This window comes from Hyla sarda, chromosome 9 (assembly GCF_029499605.1).
Source record: "Hyla sarda isolate aHylSar1 chromosome 9, aHylSar1.hap1, whole genome shotgun sequence".
Taxonomy (NCBI): Eukaryota; Metazoa; Chordata; class Amphibia; order Anura; family Hylidae; genus Hyla; species Hyla sarda.
This window is the reverse complement of record NC_079197.1, coordinates 62,261,801-62,284,805: the sequence shown is the minus strand read 5'-3', so window position 1 is coordinate 62,284,805 and position 23,005 is coordinate 62,261,801. Positions and strand designations below refer to the sequence as shown.

The window sequence follows — 23,005 nt, the reverse complement described above, 5'->3', positions numbered from 1 at the left end:
GTTGCTACTGGTATTCACCAGAGCCCGCCGCAAAGCAGGATGGTCTTGCAGCGGCGGTAGCAACCAGGTCGTATCCACCAGCAATGGCTCAACCTCTCTGACTGCTGAGATAGGTGCGGTACAAGGGATTAGGCAAGAGCAAGGTCGGACGTAGCAGAAGGTCAGGGCAGGCAGCAAGGATCGTAGTCAGGGGCAACGGCAAGAGGTCTGGAACACTGGCTTGGGACATACAAAGAACGCTTTCACTGGCACAATGGCAACAAGATCCAGCAAGGAAGGGAAGGGGAAGTGAGCTTATATAGGGAAGTGCACAGGTGAACACACTAATTAGAACCAGGCGCCAATCAGTGGCGCACGGGCCCTTTAAATCGCAGAGAGCCGGCACGCGCGTGCCCTAGGGAGCAGAACAGACGGGGAACGAGTCTGGTAAGCGGGCCGGGATGCGAATCGCGAGCGGGCGCGTCCCGCATCGCGGATCGCATCCCGGCTAGAGACATTATCGCAGCGCTGCGAACAGGAAAACGCTGCGAGCGCTCCGGGGAGGAGCGGGGACCCGGAGCGCTCGGCGTAACACTTCCCCTGTGTCTCCCGCCGAGGAGGCTATGCAAGTGGATCGGTCTCGCCTGACCCATGAAGACAGGACTCGCCGCAGAGATAAAAATTTATGTCTGTACTGCGCTAGTACCGACTGCGCTAGTGGATTGCCCCATTTGTCCTCCACGTCTGGGAAACGCACGCACCCAGCTCACGTGGGAGTGTCGTCTCTTGGTATGAAGTCCGCTTCTCCACGTCTCACTGTGCCCATGCGGATTTCTCCTTCTGCCAACTCCTCCTTCTCAGCTGTGGCCTTCTTGGACTCTGGTTCTGCGGGAAATTTTATTTTGGCCACTTTTGTTAATAGGTTCAGCATCCCTGTGACCCGTCTCATCAAGCCGCTCTACATTTCCTCGATCAACGGAGTAAAATTGGACTGCACTGTGCATTACCGCACAGAACCCCTGCTTATGAGCATTAGACTGCATCACGAAAAAATTGAATTTTTTGTTCTGCCCAACTGCACCTCTGAAGTCATCCTCGGTCTGCCATGGCTCCAACGCCATTCTCCTACCCTTGACTGGACCACCGGGGATCAAGAGCTGGGGTGCTTCTTGCCACAAAAAATGCCTCACGTCTGCTCCCAGTCCCGTCAGTCAAACCTCAGTGACTCCTCCTATACCAGGTCTCCCCAAGGCCTATCAGGACTATTCCGATGTTTTTTTGCAAAAAACGAGCAGAGATTTTGCCTCCTCATAGCCCCCTTCCTGGTAACACTCTGCCCCGTGGCAAGCTTCCCCCTCTGCCCCCCCTCCCCATTCCCACTTCTTCTGGACTGCCTGCCATTGATGAATTTACCCAGGACTTCTCTGTCTTCCAGAAAGAAACTCAAGAATCGCTCCCAATGGCCTCGTCTCATGTGAAGCGACAAGCAGACAAAAAGAGGGGGAGACCTAAGGGGGGGGGGTACTGTTACGCCGAGCGCGGCGGGTCCCTGCTCCTCCCCGGAGCGCTTGCGGCGTTCCCCTCTCTGCAGCGCCCCGGTCAGACCCGCTGACCGGGAGCGCTGCACTGACACTGCCGGCGGGGATGTGATTCGCATAGCGGGACGCGCCCGCTCGCGAATCGCATCCCAAGCTACTCACCTGTCCCGGTCCCTGGCTGTCACGTCCTGGCGTGCGCGGCTCCGCTCTCTAGGGCGCGCGCACGCCCGCTCTCTAAGATTTAAGGGGCCAGTGCACCACTGATTGGTGCCTGGCCCAATCACTGTAATTAGCTTCCACCTGCTCCTTGCTCTTATAACCTCACTTCCCCTTCCCAGTATTGCCGGATCTTGTTGCCCTTGTGCCTAGAGTAAGCATTTCCTGTGTTTGCCATACCAGTGTTTCCTGCTATTGCCATTGACTACGAACCTTGCCGCCTGCCCTGACCTTCTGCTACGTCTGACCTCGCCTCTGTCTAGTCCTTCTGTCCCATGCCTTCTCAGCAGTCAGCGAGGTTGAGCCTTCGCCGGTGGATACGACCTGGTTGCTACCGCCGCAGCAAGACCATCCCGGGCTCTGGTGAATACCAGTAGCAACCTAGAACCGGTCCACCGGTACGGTCCACGCCAATCCCTCGCTGACACAGAGGATCCATATCCAGCCTGCCGAATCCTAACATAAATGAATAAAAAAATATAAAAAAATGAATAAAAAATGGAGAAGTAATAAATGGAGTGATGAAGGATAAAGAGGGGGGGGACAAGGAAGGGGGGGGGGAAGAACATGGGGAATGGGGACAACCAAGAAAGGGGAAGAAAAAAGAGGGGGGGGAAGGGGGAGAAAAAAAAATAATAATCCAATGGGAGATTATTAAATAAATGAATAAGGGGTATAGCCTAATACCCATGATTAAGGTGCAATGTGCAATGTAAACGAAACCTCACAGAATTTTTTTTTAAATAATAAAGAATATATATGACAAAATTATTAGTGGTGCAAGGTATGCAAGAACCCTTATAAAGTGCTAATATGCAAAAAAAAAAAATATATATATAAACATATGAAAATATGTATGTAAACAAAGTGTTTATATGATAGGAAGACCTCATGATCATGAGATCAATAATACGAGTGAATAATGAGATAAAGTGCTGATGCAAAATGTAAAAAATTATAAATTAGAAAATAAAAAAAATATATTTCATCCTATATTATGGATTATGTCCCGGAAAGATGTTCTGAATATAACACAAGCCATCGGTCATCAAGAGCGCTCCACATGGTAAGTCACACAATCTCGTTGAGGCCTTGTTCTACTCTGTTTTATATTTCTACCCAGTCTAGTGTGACATATCACTCATCCATGTTGATAGATTTTGAGTGCCTTCTTTAGCTAAATTGTGCCTGTACCCACATAACGACTCTGACCATGGTAGCGGATTTATGCTCGAGTTATCCTTTAGTCTGCATTTTTCATGTCGATTTGCGGTTCATTGTCTACACTGGACTTGTTAAGTGTTTGATTTGCTTTGACCCATTTCTGTTTAATAAAAGCATTTTTGAATATAAAAAAAAATAAAATAACAATTACGAAAGGTAGATTCGGAAGACCAATCTGCAGCTTTGAGGATATCAGATAGAGCTCCACCGGACTGAAAAACTGTGGTAGGCATAGAACCTCTAGTGGAATGAGCTCCAAAAATAGAGGTATCAATGCCTGCTAGCGACATAGCATGTTTGACCCATCGAACCAGAGTTGGAGAGGAAACTGAAAGGTGAGGTTTAACGTAGGATATGAGAAGTTGAGAAGAAGAAGGAAGACGTAAAGATTATGTTTTAGATTTGTAAGCTTTTAAACAGCGAACAACACAAAGACGTTCATTATGAGGAAATGAAGGATAAAAAATATTACGTAAATCAGTTTTTGTGCGTCTAACAATAGCAAATTGTACGCCATGGGGAGAAAATATACGACGGAAATATCCAAAGCTTTGACATCTGAAACTCTTTTGAAAGATATCAAACATAAAAGAACCGTAAGTTTAATGGATAAGAGTTTTAAAGATAAAAAATTACTGTCTGGCCATGAAGATAAAAGGTAGATACGAATTGGTAATATTGCTTGGTACAGGCCCACTTGCAAATTAAACAGAAATATTGAGACTATGTGAGAAAAATAATAGTGTAAGGGAGGTGCTAAATAAAACTTAACATTTATTAATGTCTCAGTAAAATCTCTTCAATAAAATCACCTGGTAGTGATGAGTATATGATCAACTGGATACAATGTCACCAATGCGACACTGATTTAATGAAAGACACTGTTAATACATATGACTTCTCCTAAATCCATCAGGAGAAGGAACCCCTATTGCAAAACTCACTATTTCCAACGCGTTTCTGGTGCCCCTATTGGTGTGCTATACCTTCCTCAGGGGAATTTATTAGGGGGTATCAAATGCCCATGCATCAACTGCTTTACAGCCAGCACAGTAAACAAGATGTTCATACAAGGTTTACTATGTATGTAATAGGCTCAAAATATATCACAAGATCAGGCCAGCGCTTTCAGGATTCCTGCTGTATACCTGTAAAATAAAAGCACACAAAAAGGAACCCATGTCACTCTCATATCTTAGTAATACAACCTGGTACATGGGATGTGCGAAAAAAAAACTACTCTCCGTACTCACTCAGCCCTGAAATGCCGCACCTGTAAGAAATATATATACATATGCTGAGAGTGAGGACACAGAAGAGATGGTACCTGCAAAGAAAAAAGTCCCAGTAACACTTACGGTTAAGCTGATCTTCTCCTGGGTGAAGTTCCTGGAGCGCCGCGCTCTGCAGTAGCAGAGATGTCGGCTTGTTTCAGCTCGGCGCTCGCTCTGCAGGAACAAGGCGGCATCTGACCTCATATCCGGTTTCGGACGTGCGTCACCATGATGCGCTACACAAATCCCCGCCCAGGATCAGAGCGCAGCATCTCGCTGCTGTCAGAAGTCAGCGCAAGATCAAAGGACTTGCTCAGGTAACCATTGGATATGAGGGACTTAGTTAATAGATCTCAGTAATCTATATTTATGGGATTGTTTATAGGGTAAGTATACAATGGAAAATACTAATCTGAAAGGGTACAGTAATGCAATAGTATAAATAAGCAGCATTGTTAGACATGGAGGCACACAAGGCATATTCAGACAGAGGGTATACCCGGAGCTGCACATAAGGGCCGATACAATGAATACATCCGATCTAAGTTGCCAGATCATAGGTCATATCTGTAGCCACAGACGGTAACTAGGGGTAACACTGGGCACATCCAGCAGTGAAAAAGAGGATACGCCCCCCCAACACACATGACTGTATTCATTAGACCCATACTAGAACAAGGAGCCTTAAGGGTGAAAGGGGGGGGGGTGGGAGGCCCTATGGGGGAGGGTAACAATAGTAACTGTGGGGGGCTAGGGACCTATAGCACCCTACACTGCCCTGGCACTAGTTCCCTGCCCTAGGCGGCTTCACCATCTAAGGTGGCCCAGCTCGGGATCTTCCTACTCTAAGAATACTCAACCCTATAGACAGCAGGAAATATGGAGGGCTAACTCAGAGAGTCCTCTAAGACACTCACTAACTGCCTAAAAACCACCATAGGATAAATAGGGTTGACTCCTTGTTATTAAAAAAGCATGAGAAATTAATGGATTCATTCAAGCCACCCGGAGTACAGGAATTAAGTTTATGGATCCATAAACATTCCCTTAGAAGGAGTAACCTATCTAGATCACCACCTCCACATGAAGATAAAAGGTTAAGAAGAATGTGAACATCCCAAGTAAAGTTATATATGGGAGTAGGGGGAAGTTTGAAATGCATCCCTCAAAGTAATTTACAAATGAGAGGATGTTTACAAACAGGTAAAAAATTTGAAGGTTCATGATAAAATGAAATGGCAGAACGGTATACGTTAATAGTACGATAAGGCTTTCCAGAATCAAAAGATTCAGATAAAAAATTTCTAATATGATTTAGAGAAGCATGTACGGGATCCAGGTTCCGTTCCATGCACCTATTAGACCAGAATCGCCATGCAGAAAAATAGGCTTTTCTAGTACCTGGGGCCCAGGCCTCCGAAAGCAAGATCTGAGCTGATTGTGAAAGTTTGAAATCAGATCTTTCCGATGCGATATGGACCAAGCTATTAGAGTAGACCCGATTGAATAAGTGGATGAGGAAGGCCTGACGGGTCCAATAGGATGGAAGGAGATGTCGGAAGAATCCGGGAGAAATTGATCGTCATGCTCAATATGTGAGGAAACCATGTTTGAGATGGCCACCATGGAGTTATCAGAACTAAGGTTGATTTTTGAGCTTTGGTCTGGAGTAACACTGAATGAGATTGAATGGAGGGAAAGCGTATAGGGTTTCCGAAGGCCAAGTTTCAAGAAAGGCATCCGTGCCCAGAGCTTCTGGGTCCAGACGCTAACTGAAAAGCAATGAATTTGATGATTCAGGCGTGACACAAAAAGATCTAGGTATAAAGGTCCCCAAAGGGAATCTAAAGTTTGAAAAATTGATGGATCGGCAAGATAACGGGAATTCCAATCTGCAACTGTATTCTGCTTTGAGAATGATATCCTTCTCCAGACAGAAATGCCAAAAGTTATTTGCAATATCTGCCAAGATTTTGGATTTTGTGCCTCCTACTCCTACTCCTACATACTGGACTGCTGAAATATTGTCCATTTTCAGAAGGATACAACAATGAGATCTGTCTTTCGCAAAACTTTTGAGAGCAAAAGAGGCTCCTAGTAACTCTAAACAATTGATGTGGAGAAGAGATTCCTCTGCGGAGCATTTGCCTCCTGTGGAAAGGGAGTCGCATCTCGCGCCCCAACCAAGAAGGCTCGCATCCGATTCTGTGATAAGATCCGGCATGAAATGGAATATAGTTTTCCCGTTCCAAGCTTGAACATGATCTAGCCACCAAATGAGTTCTTGTTTGGCTTCCGAATTGAATGCAATTTCGTCTGAATAGCCTAGACCATTCTTCAGGTGTAAGGCTTTCAGACGTTGAAGAGCTCTGTAGTGTAAAGGAGCTGGGAAAATGGCTTGGATAGAAGCTGATAAAAGGCTGACTATTCATGCAATGAAGGAAATATGGGACTTGTTTAATACAGAGTGAATTTCTCTGCGTATAGTTTTTAGTTTCCTTGAAGGAAGACTTAAAATTGCCGATTGAGTGTTGACCATGAAGCCTAGAAATTCTACCTCCCGAGAAGGGGTCAAATGGATTTTTTGTAATTGATTATGAATCCCAGATTGGTGAGAAGAGAAATGGTCCATTGCATGTGGCGATGAATGAGAGACCAAGAGTCTGCAATGATGAGGATGTCGTCAAGATTAATAATTAGATGGACACCTTGACTTCGAAGATAAGACACCACTGGTTTGAGCAGTTTTGTGAAGCACCATAGTGCGGAAGAGAGACCAAAGGGAAGGCTTAAGGTGTGCTTAGGCACCGTGAAATAGGCACTGTGAAATAGGCATCATTAAAGTATTTTTTTAATCAACCAATCTCCTTGCCAAAGAAGATCTGTCAATAAATGGATGCCCTCCATTTTGAAATGTTGGTATTATACATATCTGTTTAGATGTCTTAAATTGATTACAGGGCGATGACCTCCGTCTTTCTTTTTCACAAGAAACAGGTTGCTGATAAAACCTGGAGTGTGAAAAGGTATTTGAGAAATGGCTTTTTTGGAACATAGTTCCTTGATCTCTAATGTAATTAGGTTTTTGTCTTGATGGGAAAAAGGGATGGGATGAGGATTCTCCCATTGAGTTGGAAGAGTATAAAAATCTATCTGATATCCCATCATGGTGTTCAAAATCCAAGCGTCTGATGTGAGAATAGACCAATTTTGGAAAAAATGGGTTAGTCTGCCTCCTAGAGGAAAATGAGATTCTAGAGGAAGAAATAGACTCACCTGTAGAAGGCCGAGATCTAGGGTATCCTCGTTGACCTCTGGATCTCCATGGGCAACCTCTGGGTGAGAAAAAGGGTGTGGGTTGTTGGAATGTGGGATGTTGGGATGTGCGATCATAGGAATAGGAGCCTCTATAGGATCTGCGATCCATGGGTTGTCAGCCGGGAAAGCGGCTCCTGCCTCTCCCGACTATGTGGAAAACCTTTGTATTAAACACTTTCTTCATCGAAGACTGTGCATTTTCCAACAAAGAAAAAAGGTTCACATATTTGTTTAATTCTTTGATAAAAGAGTCACCAAATAAAAAACCTTCTGTAAAAGAAGGGGGTTCATTTTGGGCCAAATTTACCAGTTGAGGGACAAGCCTAAGAAGGATAGACCTTCTACGTTCAGTATTTATAGCTGCATTAGCATTATCCAGTAAGAGGGTAGCCCTTTGAGCCCAACCTCTTAGAACCTGAACGTTCAAAGGGGCTCCAGCAGAAATTGACTCTTCAGTCATGTCCAATATCTTAGTAATTGGACCTAAAATATCCAAAAGTTTATCTTGTATAGACCGAAAAGAGCAGTCAATGCCTTTCTTTGGATTGGGACCAGATTTTGACAAAAATTTTATTAAACATAAGTCAATATCTGGAGTACAAGAAAATTTGTGATCTAGGTATGGTCTTGGGCATTCCGCCCGTAATTTATTTCTGGAGGATTTGTCTAAAGGTTTAGCAATCCAAAATTCCAAAAATGTAGCTATCTGAGATCTAGGAAACATTCACCCAAACGTGGGTGTTGTATGTTTTCTGGATGGAAAAAAGGTTCCCCAGAGCTGTCTAAAATCATAGAGGAAGGATCCTCAGTGGACACTGAGGCGTCCAAATCCTCCTCAGAATCCTCAACAAAAATAAAATTTTCATCCTCAGAGGGGTTAGAAGAATCCTCTGATGAGGAATTAGAGGTATTGAAGGAGTCCGGTTTCTTCCTCGAGGAAAATTTCTTTGCCTTTACTAAATGTATGTCCTCATGGGCTGAGGGTTTGGGATGCACTGTTGCAGATTTTTAGTATGTTTTTTAGCAAGTTTGTTAGGAGGGGGAGATGAATTAGGTTCAATAAAATTTATTTTTTGCTTGGCTTTGCCAGCCTTTTTGAAACCTCTAGCAAGTTTCTCTACTGAATTTTCAGCAGACTAAAAGGTGTCTGAAGGAGTAGATGGTAATGGAACAGGTGTTATAGAGGCAGGTTGGACCAGGGCTTGTAAGGTAGACATGGCAGATTGAATGGCGGAACGAACCAACATATCTACAATGTTTTGCAAATGAGTGTAAGATTTTTAAATTTTTATCACCAGAAACCGGTGATTTATTGGTATCACGTTCTACAGACATAATGTATGATATAGAGTAAAGTATATATATATATATATATATATATATATATATATATATATATATATATGCAAATCAGCTCATTATATCACCTTTTCAGGCAATGTTCCCTGGTATCAGCTTAGCTCCAGTTACGGAATATAAAAAGCTAATCGGGATTAATGCTAAGCCAGAACTCTCTCTCCAGAAGGAAAGAGTGACCATCTGCAGACAGCTGTTTCGGTGTACTTGCCCCTCGTCAGTACAGACCAGGGTGAACTGGCTTGGTTGTATCAGCATTAATTCCGATTAGCTTTTTATATTCCGTAACAGGAGCTAAGCTGATACCAGGGAACATCGCCTGAAAAGGTGATGTAATGAGCTGATTTGCATATTCCCCTACCCAGAATGCCTGCGGAGTGCTTAGTGGCCCTTGAAAGCTCCGTCACACCAGGACGTTAAATACTCATCCCGTTTAATATATATAAATAATATACTTGAAAAAGCCAGCGTGAGGCTGGTGAAACGTTGTCTATTGGAATACACTATGGAATAAACCTTGCACCGTGATTTTCAAGCTGTGGTGTGCTGCATCTATTTATTTTTATATACATATATATATATATATATATATATATATATATATATAGGCAAGAAGATGACCGCAGCACTCCAAATCAAGGTGCAAAAGTGTTTATACCAGAGTTAATACAGGCAACGTTTCTGTGGCCTCACACCACCATTTTCAAGCTTGAAAATGGTGGTGTGAGGCCACAGAAACGTTGCCTGTATTAACTCTGGAACAAACGCTTTTGCACGTTCATTTGGAGTGCTGCGGTCGTCTTCTTGCCTGTATGATCCTTTGGACCCAGGACCGGGGCCCCTGAGAATGTCTGCACCCACTTACTACGGGCTTGGGAGTGCTGCTCTTCAACAAGAATATATATATATATATATATATATATATATATATATATATAAGGAGTAACTGGAATAATGCAGAATATATATATATATATATATATATATATAATAAATCTGTGTAATGAAACACCTATGTGTATTACAATAATGGTTAATAAAGAGGGAAATAAGGAAAAACTGAAAGGAAAATATATATCTGAAGGGATATAGGAAAAATAATAATAAACGTGGAAAAATCTAACTAACAATAATATACAATTGTAAAGTTGATAATAATGATATTTTGGTAAGTAGGATACTGAATATAGTGGGTATTTATACTTACCGTAATTATACTTTCCTCGAGTCCCCAAAGGCAGCACAGACGGGTATACGGTCTCCAGACCACCCACCAGGACCGCCTATCTTGATTAACATAATTAATTGATTAATCCACATACACCAGCCCCCTGGTCCATAAAGGCCACTGCATACACCCCACACACTGTGTAATAAAATAGACCGAATGATGCTTAAACAAACTTTTATTGGGAGGGTATGTGTGCTGCCTTCGGGGACTCGAGGAAAGTATAATTAGGGTAAGTATAAATACCCACTTTCCTCTTCGTCCCCTACAGCAGCACAGAAGGGATATACCATAGACAACAAAAGGGGGGGATTAATGATTCTGAACCGTGGACAACACCCCGGTGCTGAAGGCTGGGCTCTCGGTATTGAGGTCCAGCCGGTAATGCTTGGCAAAGGTGGATGTAGAGGACCAGGATGCGGCATTGCATATTTCCGTCAGTGATACCTGCTCCCTCTCCGCCCAAGATGTCGCTGTGGACCGCGTTTAGTGAGCTTTTCAGGGATGTGGTGGATCTTTCCCTTCTTTTGCATATACTTCAATGATGGTGATACGGATCCAGCGAGCCAAAGTATCCTTGGAGGCTTTGAATCCCTTTCTTGAACCTGAGGTTAATATGAACAGATTCTCTTCTCTACGTATCTCCTGTACACGCTGAAGATAGCAGGTCAGAGCCCGCTGGACATCCAAAGTGTTAAACTTACGCTCTTCTTCTGAGCCAGGATTCGGAAAGAACACTGGAAAAAGTCTCTCTGTTGATGTTTGCCGTAGCTGGAACTTTGGGGATAAATGTGGGCATTGTCCTAAGCCGGACTCCATCTGGTAATATTCTCAAAAAAGGTTCTATTGAAGACAAAGCTTGTAACTCCCTTAATCTTTTTGCTGATGTTACTGCCACCAAAAATAGGGTTTTCATAGATAGCCATCTGAAGTCAACTTCGTGCAACGACTCAAAAGGAGGACCAGTTCGAGAATTCAAAACTAAGGACAGGTCCCAGGATGCCACTGGTGGACTGTTGGATTCATCCTTCTCAGTGCTTTAAAAAATCTGATAATCATGGGTTGGTTATTAAAGCTTCCTTCTGTCATCGCATTTATTGATGTAAGATGAACTTTTAAAGTGTTGGCTTTCAGACCTTTGTCATGCCCTTCCTGAAGAAACTGAAGTACGGAGGCTAAGGACATTTGTAGGTTCCCTTGCCTTAGCCAAGACAAAAACTTCTTCCATAATCTGCTGTAAATAAAATTAGAAGATGACTTTCTGGAGGCTAATAAAGTTCTTACCACCTCATCAGATAATCCGTGAAGTTTTAGCCTCTCCCTTTCAGGAACCAGGCCGTAAGGTGCAGACGATTCAGATGCGGATGATGGAACCCCTTCTGATAGAGCAGATCCGGGACAGACGGGAATTTCGAGAAGTTTCCCTCTGACAGGCGGAGTAGCACTGGTAACCATGCCCTCCTGGGCCAGAAGGGAGTAATTAGGATTACTGATGGTGCCTCTGCCAATATCTTTGTGAGTACCTTGGGTACCATAGCGAGAGGCGGATACAGGTATACAAATCTCTTTCTCCATACTGAAGTGAATGCGTCCAATATATCTGGTTGATCCTGTTTCCTGAGGGACCCGAACATCATTATTTTCTGGTTTTCGCGAGTCGCCATTAAGTCTATTTCTGGTGTCCCCCATCTGTCCGTCAATATCCTGAAATACTTGAAGTTCAGGGCCCATTCTCCCGCCTGGAGCACTTGTCCACTGAGAAGATCCGCTTGTTGGTTCACAACTCCGCTTATGTTCGCCGCCCAAAGATCCATTACTATCTGCTCTGCCCACTTCATGATGTCTGTGCATAGATCTTGCAGGGAGCGACAACGTGTTCCACCCTGTTTGTTAATATAAAATGCTGAGGTGGTGTTGTCGGTCTGCCCTAAGACATATTTTCCTGAGGCAGAGGATTTGTAGTGCCGGAGGGCAAGTTATATGGCTTTCAGCTCCCGAAAATTTGAGGACTTCTTCGCCAGATATGGAGCCCAAACACCCTGCACCCAAGTCTGACCGGAATGTGCCCCCCAACCGGTTGCAGAAGCGTCTGTTGTGATGACCATCTGGGTATTGTTGACAAAATTCTTCCCTACCTCCAGGTTCTTCCTGTTGGTCCACCATAATAATCCCTCTCTAACTTTGAACGAGATGTTCACATACGTATCCAGATGCCGAACTTTGGAGTTGTCTAGAAGGATCTCTCTCTGAAGATCCCTGAAGTGGGCCTTCGACCATGGTACGGCCTCTATGGTGGCTGTAAGGAGACCTAAAATACTCATGGTTCGCCTGATTGTTATCCGCGGAGTCCGCTGCAGATTCCAGATGGTACTCCTTATCAGGGTTATTTTCTTTTCTGGTAGGAAAATCTTCTTCATTGATAGGTCTACTATCAGACCCAAGAACTTGATCCGAGATGTTGGTAATAGCTCTGATTTTTGATAATTTATCATGAATCCTGTTTCTTCTAACAACCGGATGGAAGAGCTGATGTGCCCTACTATAATTTCTGGAGAGCTGGCTATAATCAACCAGTCATCTAAGTAGGGCACAATTCTTATGCCTTGCAGGCGTAGTGCTGCCACAAGCACAATGATCACTTTGGAAAAAATCCTGGGTGCGGCCGACAGTCCGAAATGTAAGGCCCGGAACTGGAAATGCCGGATTCCTTCCTTTGAGGTGACCGCTATCCTTAAGTATTTTCTGTGTTCTTCTTTTATTGGTATGTGCAGGTATGCGTCCTTCAAATCCAAGGATGCCATAACTTCTCCTTCTTGAACGATGCTGTATAGTGATCGTATGTTGTCCATTCTGAACCTTGTTTTTTGAAGATGTTTGTTTAAAAACCTCAAATCTATTATTAACCGCCATTTCTGATCCGGTTTGGGGACTGGGAACACTCTGGAGTATACTCCCTGGAACTGCTGTTCCATAGGTACTGGCTCTAGCGCTTTTTTTGCTAGAAATTCTTCTAGAAGGCCCAGAACTCGCTGGTCCTGGTCTTGATTTATGAAGATTCTGTCCTGTGGAAGGTGGTGAAATTCCAACTCGTAGCCTGAGCGGACAATCTTTAGTACCCAGCCATCTAACGTAATAGTTTCCCAGTTGCTTGAAAATTTCAATAGTCTTGCTCCCACCAGATGAGAACATCTGGCGTCAAAATTCCTGTTTAGGGTTGGAGGGACCTGAAGGCTTTTTCTTCCCTATGTCCTGAAACCGTGGCTGATACTTCCTTTCCGTTCTATCCTGGAACGGTCGTCTCCGAAAATTACCTTTTCCTCTCTGCACTCGAGCTCCCTTAACCCCTTAAGGACCAGGCCATTTTACACCTTAAGGACCGGAGCGTTTTTTGCAATTCTGACCACTGTCACTTTAAACATTAATAACTCTGGAATGCTTTTAGTTATCAATCTGATTCCGAGATTGTTTTTTCATGACATATTCTACTTTAATTTAGTGGTAACATTTTATGGTAACTTGCATCCTTTCTTGGTGAAAAATCCCAAAATTTGATGAAAAAAATGAAAATTTTGCATTTTTCTAACTTTGACGCTCTCTGCTTGTAAGGGAAATGGATATTCAAAATATTTTTTGGGGGGGTTCACATATACAATATGTATACTTTATGTTTGCATCATAAAATTTATGAGTTTTTACTTTTGGAAGACACCAGAGGGCTTCAAAGTTCAGCAGCAATTTTGAAATTTTTCACAAAATTTTCAAACTCACTATTTTTCAGGGACCAGTTCAGTTTTGAAGTGGATTTGAAGGGTCTTCATATTAGAAATACCCCATAAAAGACCCCATTATCAAAACTACACCCCCAAAGTATTCAAAATGACATTCAGTAAGTGTATTAACCCTTTAGGTGTTTCACAGGAATAGCAGCAAAGTGAAGAAGAAAATTCAAAATCTTCATTTTTTACACTCGCATGTTCTTGTAGACCCAATTTTTGAATTTTTGCAAGGGGTAAAAAGGAGAAAATTTTTACTTGTATTTGAAACCCAATTTCTCTCGAGTAAGCACATACCTCATATGTCTATGTTAATTGTTCAGCGGGCGCAGTAGAGGACTCAGAAAGGAAGGAGCGACAAATGGTTTTTGGGGGGCATGCCGCATTTAGGAAGCCAGGACAGCAAAAAAAAAAAAAAAACACATGGCATACCATTTTGTAAACTAGACCCCTCAGGGAACGTAACAAGGGGTAAAGTGAACCTTAATACCCCACAGGTGATTCCCGACTTTTGCATATGTAAAAAATATATATATATTTTTTACCTAAAATGCTTGGTTTCCCAAAAATTTAACATTTTAAAAAAGGGTAATAGCAGAAAATACCCCCCAAAATTTGAAGCCCAATTTCTCCCGATACAGAAAACACCTCGCATGGGGGTGAAAAGTGCTCTGCTGGCGCACTACAGGTCTCAGAAGAGAAGGAGTCACATTTGGCTTTTTTAAAGCAAATTTTGCTCTGAGGGTATGCCGCATTTAGGAAGCCCCTATGGTGCCAGAACAGCAAAAAAAAACACATGGCATACCATTTTGGAAACTAGACCCCTCGGGGAACGTAACAAGGGGTAATGTGAACCTTAATACCCTACAGGTGTTTCCCGACTTTTGCATATGTAAAAAAAAAATTTTTTTTTTACCTAAAATGCTTGTTTTCCCAAAATGTTTACATTTTTAAAAAGGGTAATAGCGGAAAATACCCCCCAAAATTTGAAGCCCAATTTCTCCCGATTCAGAAAACACCCCATATGGGGGTGAAAAGTGCTCTGCTGGCGCACTACAGGTCTCAGAAGAGAAGGAGTCACATTTGGCTTTTTGAAAGCAAATTTTGCTCTGGGGGCATGCCGCATTTAGGAAGCCCCTATGGTGCCAGAACAGCAAAAAAAAACACATGGCATACCATTTTGGAAACAAGACCCCTCGGGGAACGTAACAAGGGGTAATGTGAACCTTAATACCCTACAGGTGTTTCACGACTTTTGCATATGTAAAAAAAATATATATATTTTTTACCTAAAATGCTTGGTTTCCCAAAATGTTTACAATTTTAAAAAGGGTAATAGCAGAAAATACCCCCCAAAATTTGAAGCCCAATTTCTCCCAATTCAGAAAACCCCCCATATGGGGGTGAAAAGTGCTCTGCTGGCGCACTACAGGTCTCAGAAGAGAAGGAGTCACATTTGGCTTTTTGAAAGCAAATTTTGCTCTGGGGGCATGCCGCATTTAGGAAGCCCCTATGGTGCAAGGACAGCAAAAAAAAACCACATGGCATACCATTTTGGAAACTAGACCCCTTGGGGAACGTAACAAGGGGTAATTTGAACCTTAATACCCTACAGGTGTTTCACGACTTTTGCATATGTAAAAAAAATATATATTTTTTTTACCTAAAATGCTTGTTTCCTCAAAAATTTTACATTTTTAAAAAGGGTAATAGCAGAAAATACCCCCCAAAATTTGTTAGGCAATTTCTCCCGAGTACGGCGATACCCCATATGTGACCCTAAACTGTTGCCTTGAAATACGACAGGGCTCCAAAGTGAGAGCGCCATGCGCATTTGAGGCCTAAATTAGGGACTTGCATAGGGGTGGACATAGGGGTATTCTACGCCAGTGATTCCCAAACAGGGTGCCTCCAGCTGTTGTAAAACTCCCAGCATGTCTAGACAGTCAACGGCTATCTGGCAATACTGGGAGTAGTTGTTTTGCAACAGCTGGAGGCTCCATTTTGGAAACAGTGGCGTACCAGACGTTTTTCATTTTTATTGGGGAGGGGAGGGGGGTTGTATAGGGGTATGTGTATATTTAGTGTTTTTTACTTTTTATTTTATTTTGTGTTAGTGTAGTGTAGTGTTTTTAGGGTACAGTCACACGGGCGGGGGGTTCACAGTAGTTTCTCGCTGGCAGTTTGAGCTGTGGCAGAAAATTTGACGCAGCTCAAACTTGCAGCCGGATATTTACTGTAATCCCCCGCCCATGTGAGTGTACCCTGTACGTTCACATTGGGGGGGGGGGGGGGGGGGACATCCAGCTGTTGCAAAACTACAACTCCCATCATGTACGGTCTATCAGTGCATGCTGGGAGTTGTAGTTTTGCAACAGCTGGAGGCACACTGGTTGTGAAACACCGAGTTTGGTAACAAACTCAGTGTTTTGCAACCAGTGTGCCTTCAGCTGTTGCAAAAGCTACAACCCCCAGCATGTACGGACAGCGGAAGGGCATGCTGGGTCTTGTAGTTATGCAACAGCTGGAGGCATACTACTTTGTCTGGGGATGCTGGGGATTGTAGTTATGCAACAGCTTGAGACACACTGGTTTGCTACTTAACTCAGTGTGCCTTCAGCTGTTGCAAAACTACAACTCCCAGCAGTCACCGACAGCCAACAGGCATGCTGGGAGTTGTAGTTATGCAACCACCAAATGCACCACTACAACTCCCAGCAGGCACTTTAGCTGATTGTGCAAGCTGGGAGTTGTAGTTAACAACAGCTGAAGGTACACTTTTCCATAGAAAGAATGTGCCTCCAGCTGTTGCAAAACTACAAGTCCCAGCATGCCCATAAGGGAATGCTGGGAGTTGTGGTGGTCTTCCTCCTGCTGTTGCATAACTAAAGCTCCCAGCATGCCCTTTTTGCATGCTGGGAGCTGTTGCTAAGCAACAGCAGGAGGCTGTCACTCACCTCCAATGATCCAGCCGCATCAGGTCAGTCCCTCGTCGTCGCCGCCGCCGTCGCTGCTCCTGGGGCCCCGATCCCAACAGGGTCGGCGGGGATCGGGGTCCCCAGCACCCGGGGTGCACGTCCCGCACCCGCTCACATCCTCCGGAAGAGGGGCGGAGCGGGTTGCGGGAGTGACACCCGCAGCAGGCGCCCTGATTGGTCGGCCGGTAATCCGGCCGACGAATCAGGGCGATCGTGAGGTGGCACCAGTGCCACCTCACCCCTGATGGCTATGGCTGTTCGGGGCCGTCTCTGACAGCCCCGATCAGCCAATAATTCCGGGTCACCGGGTCACTGGAGACCCGATTGACCCGGAATCCGCCGCAGATCGCTGGACTGAATTGTCCAGCGATATGCGGCCATCGCCGACATGGGGGGTCATCATGACCCCCCTGGGCGATATGCCCCGATGCCTGCTGAACGATTTCAGCAGGCATCGGGCACCGGCTCCGCTCCAGATGGTTGCGGGGGGCCGGTAAAACACATAACGTTCTCATACGTCATGTGTCCTTAAGGATTCGGAAATGGAGACGTATGAGAACGTCATGTGTCCTTAAGGGGTTAAACGGCTTCCGAAAGGAATATGGTAATACCAGGACTTTATCTTTTTTATTTTCCTTAAGGACCTTGTCCAATTGTCTGCCAATCAATTTTCCTGGCTCGAACGGAAGTGTGCAAAAGTGAGTCTTTGAAGATGCATCGCCTGACCAGGGTTTCAACCATACTGCTCTGTGCACTGAATTAGTCACTGCCATAGATATTGACACCATCTTTAGGATATCCAGCGACAAATCGCATAAGAAGTCCGCTATCGATTTTAATGAGGACAAATGTTCTTTTTGCCGTCGTTTAGAACCTCCTTTTTCTATGTCCCTGGACAGCTGGCTCAGCCAAAGCCTCATGGCTCTGGATACTGGAACCGAGGAGAGTGCCGCCTTGTTCATTGAGGACATATTCACATGCATTCTCTTCAGCAACGTATCCGCCTTCTTATCCATCACATCTCTAAGGAGGATAGAGTCATCTGCGGGAAAAAATGATCTGGCTATTGCTCTGTCAACTTTACTAGGCTGATCCCAATTTTTAGATACAGTAGGGTCTAACTTGTACATGGTTTAAACCGCGACCCCATATCCAGGCGTTTGTCCGGCTTCTTAAATTCATTATTCATTATACCTTGTAGGACCTGATGACCTGGCAGGAATCTAGATTTTTTCTTGGGAAAAATAAAAGAGGCTTTCTTTATCTTGAATATCCCTTTCGCTCTTCCCTGATTCCATACTCTTTTTTTACTTTTTTGATTAGCTTATCTGCTGATTTAACTTTAAATAAGTAGTAATCTTCTGCCACATGTTCAGACTCTGAGGATGAACTGGAAGAAGAAGACGAGGACGAAGATCTACGCCTATCCTGATGTTTCTTCTTCTTTTTATAAGAAGGCCCAGCAGAGCTACTACTGGAGGAGTTATCAGAAGAAGAGGAAATAACTTTTTTCCTATTTTTAGGCTTTTTCCAAGATGTCGGTACAGAATCTGAAGAGGATGATGAGGATGAAGAAGATATTCTCCTACGCTTATGGCGCTTTTTATTTAAAAAAAGACCTTGTTCCGACATACGATTGCGCATCCAAGAGAAAAAACCTCTTGCTTCATCCTCAAAATCTCCCTTGTCTTGATGAGAACATGCCTTACATTAATTAGACTGACAGTCTTTATCCAGAGGCTGTATGCAGCTTATACATCTATTAGTTTTATTAACTACTTGGGCTTCTGCCTCCAAATTATTAGCACAGTAATCACAGTCATTGAAGGGGAAACCATCTGGTAATGGTTCCCAACAGAACACACAGCACTGATGCTTTGCTTTGCATTTCCTCTTCCTGCCAGAATCCACAGACATCTGGAAGACAGGAAGAAGAAATCAACACAGGAGTATAGCGAACCTCCTTAGTACAATACAGCCTTAAGGAACCTTTACATTACCTTAATACACCGAGAGCCCGGCTGCCCAGCAAGAGGCTGAATGCACAGAGCTCCCGGTCTAAAAAGGATTTCGCGCCAGCCCCCAGCAGTGCAGGGCTGCTGACGTCACCAGCATCGGACAGGAAATACAGTATGTGCCGCACAACAAACAGACATGCTGTCAGAGACAGCGCAGGAGAGACTTACCACTCCGGACATAGCTGATGACGGCGAGCGGAGCGCATCGCATCCTCTGCCTCAGGACCACACCGGTCAGTACAACTGTCTAATCTTCATATGCCGGGATAACCACCAGCTTTTTAATAGACAGGAAGGACCCAGGCCCCACACTGGTTATGTCCACATACCTCTTAAAGGAGAAGTCCCATGTAGAAAAAGTATTGTGTTTTAAATGCAGAAGCAAAAGTTATATCACTTTGTAAATCACTGACTTTACCCATCTTGTATATAAAACCTGTTTTTCTAGCTTCTTTGTTCAGAGAGGAAGTTCAGCAGCTCCCTGTTCTGAGAAGAGACGTTTAAGGGGGGATATGATAAACGTATATAAGTATATTAATGGCCCATACAAAAAATATGGAGAAAAACTGTTCCAGGTTAAACCCCCCCAAAGGACGAGGGGACACTCCCTCCGTCTGGAGAAGAAAAAGTTTAGTCTCAAGGGGCGACACGCCTTCTTTACCGTGAGGACTGTGAATTTATGGAACGGTCTACCTCAGGAACTGGTCACAGTAGGAACAATTAACAGCTTTAAAACAGGATTAGATACATTTATGGAACAAAATAACATTAATGCTTATGAAGAAATATAAAATCCCATCCCTTCCCCAATATCGCGCCACACCCCTACCCCTTAATTCCCTGGTTGAACTTGATGGACATATGTCTTTTTTCGACCGTACTAACTATGTAACTATGTAACTATGACTTGCGACCCCCCATTGAGCTGCATTATGCTGGGGGCCGTGATGTCACAATTTCCCATAGTTCTGCAGCTTAGCCAGCTCTGTGCACGGCAAGGGAACCTCCCATGTGCAGCTTCAGCCAATCATAGAAGCCCCAGTGAGCTGAGCTCACGTGTCTTCATCTCCTCGGCAGGGAAGCATCTGACAGCCAGCTCAGTGTTTATAAGAGCAAGAACGATGTCCCAATGTCCCAAGAAGAAGCAGAGGGGGAGGGGGAGATCCCTGCTTTCCCCTGCACTGATTACAATCTGACAGCAGGTCAGTCTGAAAGAACGATGTCCTAAGAATAGAAGCAGGGGGAGGGGAAACACTGAGCCTGCTGTTAGGAAAGTGATCAGTGTCTAGGTCAGTGTAGCCCAACCAGGGTGCCTCCAGCTGTTGCAAAACTAAAACTCCCAGGCATGCTGGGAGTTGTAGTTTCACAACAGCTGGAGGCACCCTGGTTAGGAAGCACTAGTCTAGGCTGGGCTACTTCTATGATGAACTGAAAGGCATTATGGGAGACAGGAAGTCAGGGACCTCCATGGACCAGGAAGTACTGATCTTTCAGAGGGGATTGCAGGAGAAGGGAGAGGGTGAGATACATGAGGAGCAGATTGTCAGAATGATGAGCTCATGCACTTTCACATGATAGAAAAAAAAATTTGTGACTTGGTCCATGATACTTCTTCTTTAAGGTAGTATGGCCCCGCACTGACTGTAGCCCTGTCACCGGCCCTCCGGGCATGCCAGGACCCCGCACTGGCAATTCATAGGGTGACAGGGAATGCCAGGACCCCGCACTGGCTACATACTTGCTAAATCGTTGCAGCCATGCTGTGCAAGACTGTACCTAGAACTTCTATAGATGGGCTAACCTAGTGAGTCCTTATGAGGACCGAAAAAAAACACAGTGTGCAGTGGCCTTTATGGACCAGGGGACTGGTGTATGTGGATTAATCAATTAATTATGTAGATCTAGATGGGCGGTCCTGGTGGGTGGTCTGGAGACCGTATACCCTTCTGTGCTCCTGTAGGGGACGAAGAGGATATATATATATATATATATATATATATATATATATATACATACAATGTATATATATAACGGTGATGGAGAGAGAGAGTCGCGTCTTCCTTCACTGTCAGCTGTGCAATGAGCATAGAGCGAGCGCGAGCCGACAGGAAGAAGAGAAAAACGGGGATCAGCTGACAACCAGTTGAATTAAAAGTGCGTTACTGAAGGTCTCTGAGCAGTGCACGAGACTGGAGAGGCGCACAAGAGGAAGAGGTGAACTTAATAAAAAGTGTGACACTGTAAAGATCAGAGCGGTGCACAAGACAGGCAAATCAATAAGAGGAGGGGAGGGGGAAGGGGGGAAGGAGGGAAAGATATGGGACGCGCAGTGGAACAAAGAAGAATATGGAAATATACTAATGTAGCGTGATATATAGAATAGGAGAAGAAAAACACAGCAATAAAGCAATTAAATCTAGCAATGAGATTATATGAAAACAGTGTAAATAAATAAATAGAAGATATATATATATATATATATATATATATATATATAATAGGGAAAAATAGAAATAGATATATAATGAAATATACAAAGGTAACAATATAAAGATAAAGTATATCAATGGATATACAAATAAAATATAAATGAAATAAAATATATGGTGAACATATGTGGAGATAAAAATTGTACTTAACTTGTTGCCACTGGCAGCAACAAGAAATAGGAAGTTACAGCTGAATACAGAGACTTTATAGACTCTCTATACCTCATTTGCATATTATAAGTTTTTTCTCGTTTTCTGTTATCTGATTGGTTGCTGCTGCAGTAGTAAAAGAAAGCAATTTGCATATTAGGAGTCTCTTGTCTTGTTATTAAATTGTTGATTTTAATCTGTCACTGCTAAGGCTAAATTTGACAGAATGTCTTGTATAATAGTTTGTTTCTTTGTAAATGCTATGGATCCCTGCTGCCTTAGTCCTGTAAAAGCATCATACAGAGCCTGCAATCTTGAGAAGACATTCAGAATCCAGACTCTGCAGTACCCTATCAACCCCCAAAATACCTTTGGTTATTAAAGTGTTAATGGTAATGGTATCTGCTTCTTTTTGGTGTTAAATAGTTTTCCTAAGAACTCTTAGTTTGCCTAAGTACTTTGGTTCATGCATCTGTAACTTGTCTTTTGAGGCTTTGCACCTTGCTTCAGACAGGAATTTAACCCCTTAAGGACCCAGGGTTTTTCAGTTTTTGCATTTTTTTTCCTCCTTACTTTTAAAAACTCATAACTCTTTCAATTTTTCACCTAAAAATCCATATGATGGCTTATTTTTTGCGCCACCAATTCTACTTTGTAATGACATCAGTCATTTTACCCAAAACTCTACGGTGAAACGGAAAAAAAATCAATGTGAGACAAAATTGAAAAAAAAAAATGCCATTTTGTAGCTTTTGGGGGCTTCCGTTTCTACACAGTACATTTTTCGGTAAAAAGGACATCTTCTCTTTATTCTGTAGGTCCATTCTGTTAAAATGATACCCTACTTATGTAGGTTTGATTTTGTCGTACTTCTGGAAAAAATCAAAACTACATGTGCCGTGATCTGAAGTTTTTAGCGGTACCATTTTTGCATTGATAGTTTTTAGTGGTACCATTTTTGCATTGATAGGACTTATTGATCGCTTTTTATTCATTTTTTCATGATATAAAAAGTGACCAAAAATGCACTTTTTTGGACTTTGGAATTTTTTTGCGCATACGCCATTGACTGTGCGGTTTAATTAACAATATATTATTATAATTCGGACATTTCTGCATGCGGCGATACCACATATGTATATATATATATATTTTTATTTACACAGTTTTTTTTTTTTTTTTATGGGAAAAGGGGGGTGATTCAAACTTTTATTAGGGGAAGGGTTAAATTATCTTTATTCACTTTTTTTTCACTTTTTTTTGCAGTGTTATAGCTCAAATCGGGACCTATAACACTGCACACACTGATCTTTTACATTGATCACTGGTTTCTCCCTGAGCTAACCGGCATGGTTCCACTTTCAATTTAGTAGCGGTGTTCAACTTTGAACGCCGCGTCTAAAGGGTTAATAGCGCGCGGCACCGCGATCAATGCCGCGCTCTATTATCCACGGGTCCCTACCG

The 23,005-nt window shown here is 43.4% G+C and overlaps 1 protein-coding gene across 5 annotated transcripts in view; it reads left to right on the top strand.

Annotated features, from left to right (window-relative positions):
- The window catches only part of LOC130291529 (BTB/POZ domain-containing protein KCTD12-like), a 602,472-nt gene that overhangs the window by 248,878 nt on the left and 330,589 nt on the right, over window positions 1-23,005 (top strand). For 2 of the 5 annotated variants that reach the window (XM_056540348.1, XM_056540355.1), the window contains exon 1: window positions 18,966-19,135. The exons of the other annotated variants lie outside the window; for them this stretch is intronic. In XM_056540348.1, coding sequence (XP_056396323.1) covers window positions 19,088-19,135 — 48 coding nt within the window. In that variant the 5' untranslated portion in view covers window positions 18,966-19,087. Of the gene's footprint in view, window positions 1-18,965; window positions 19,136-23,005 lie in introns of those variants that run through there. 5 annotated transcript variants of the gene reach the window in all.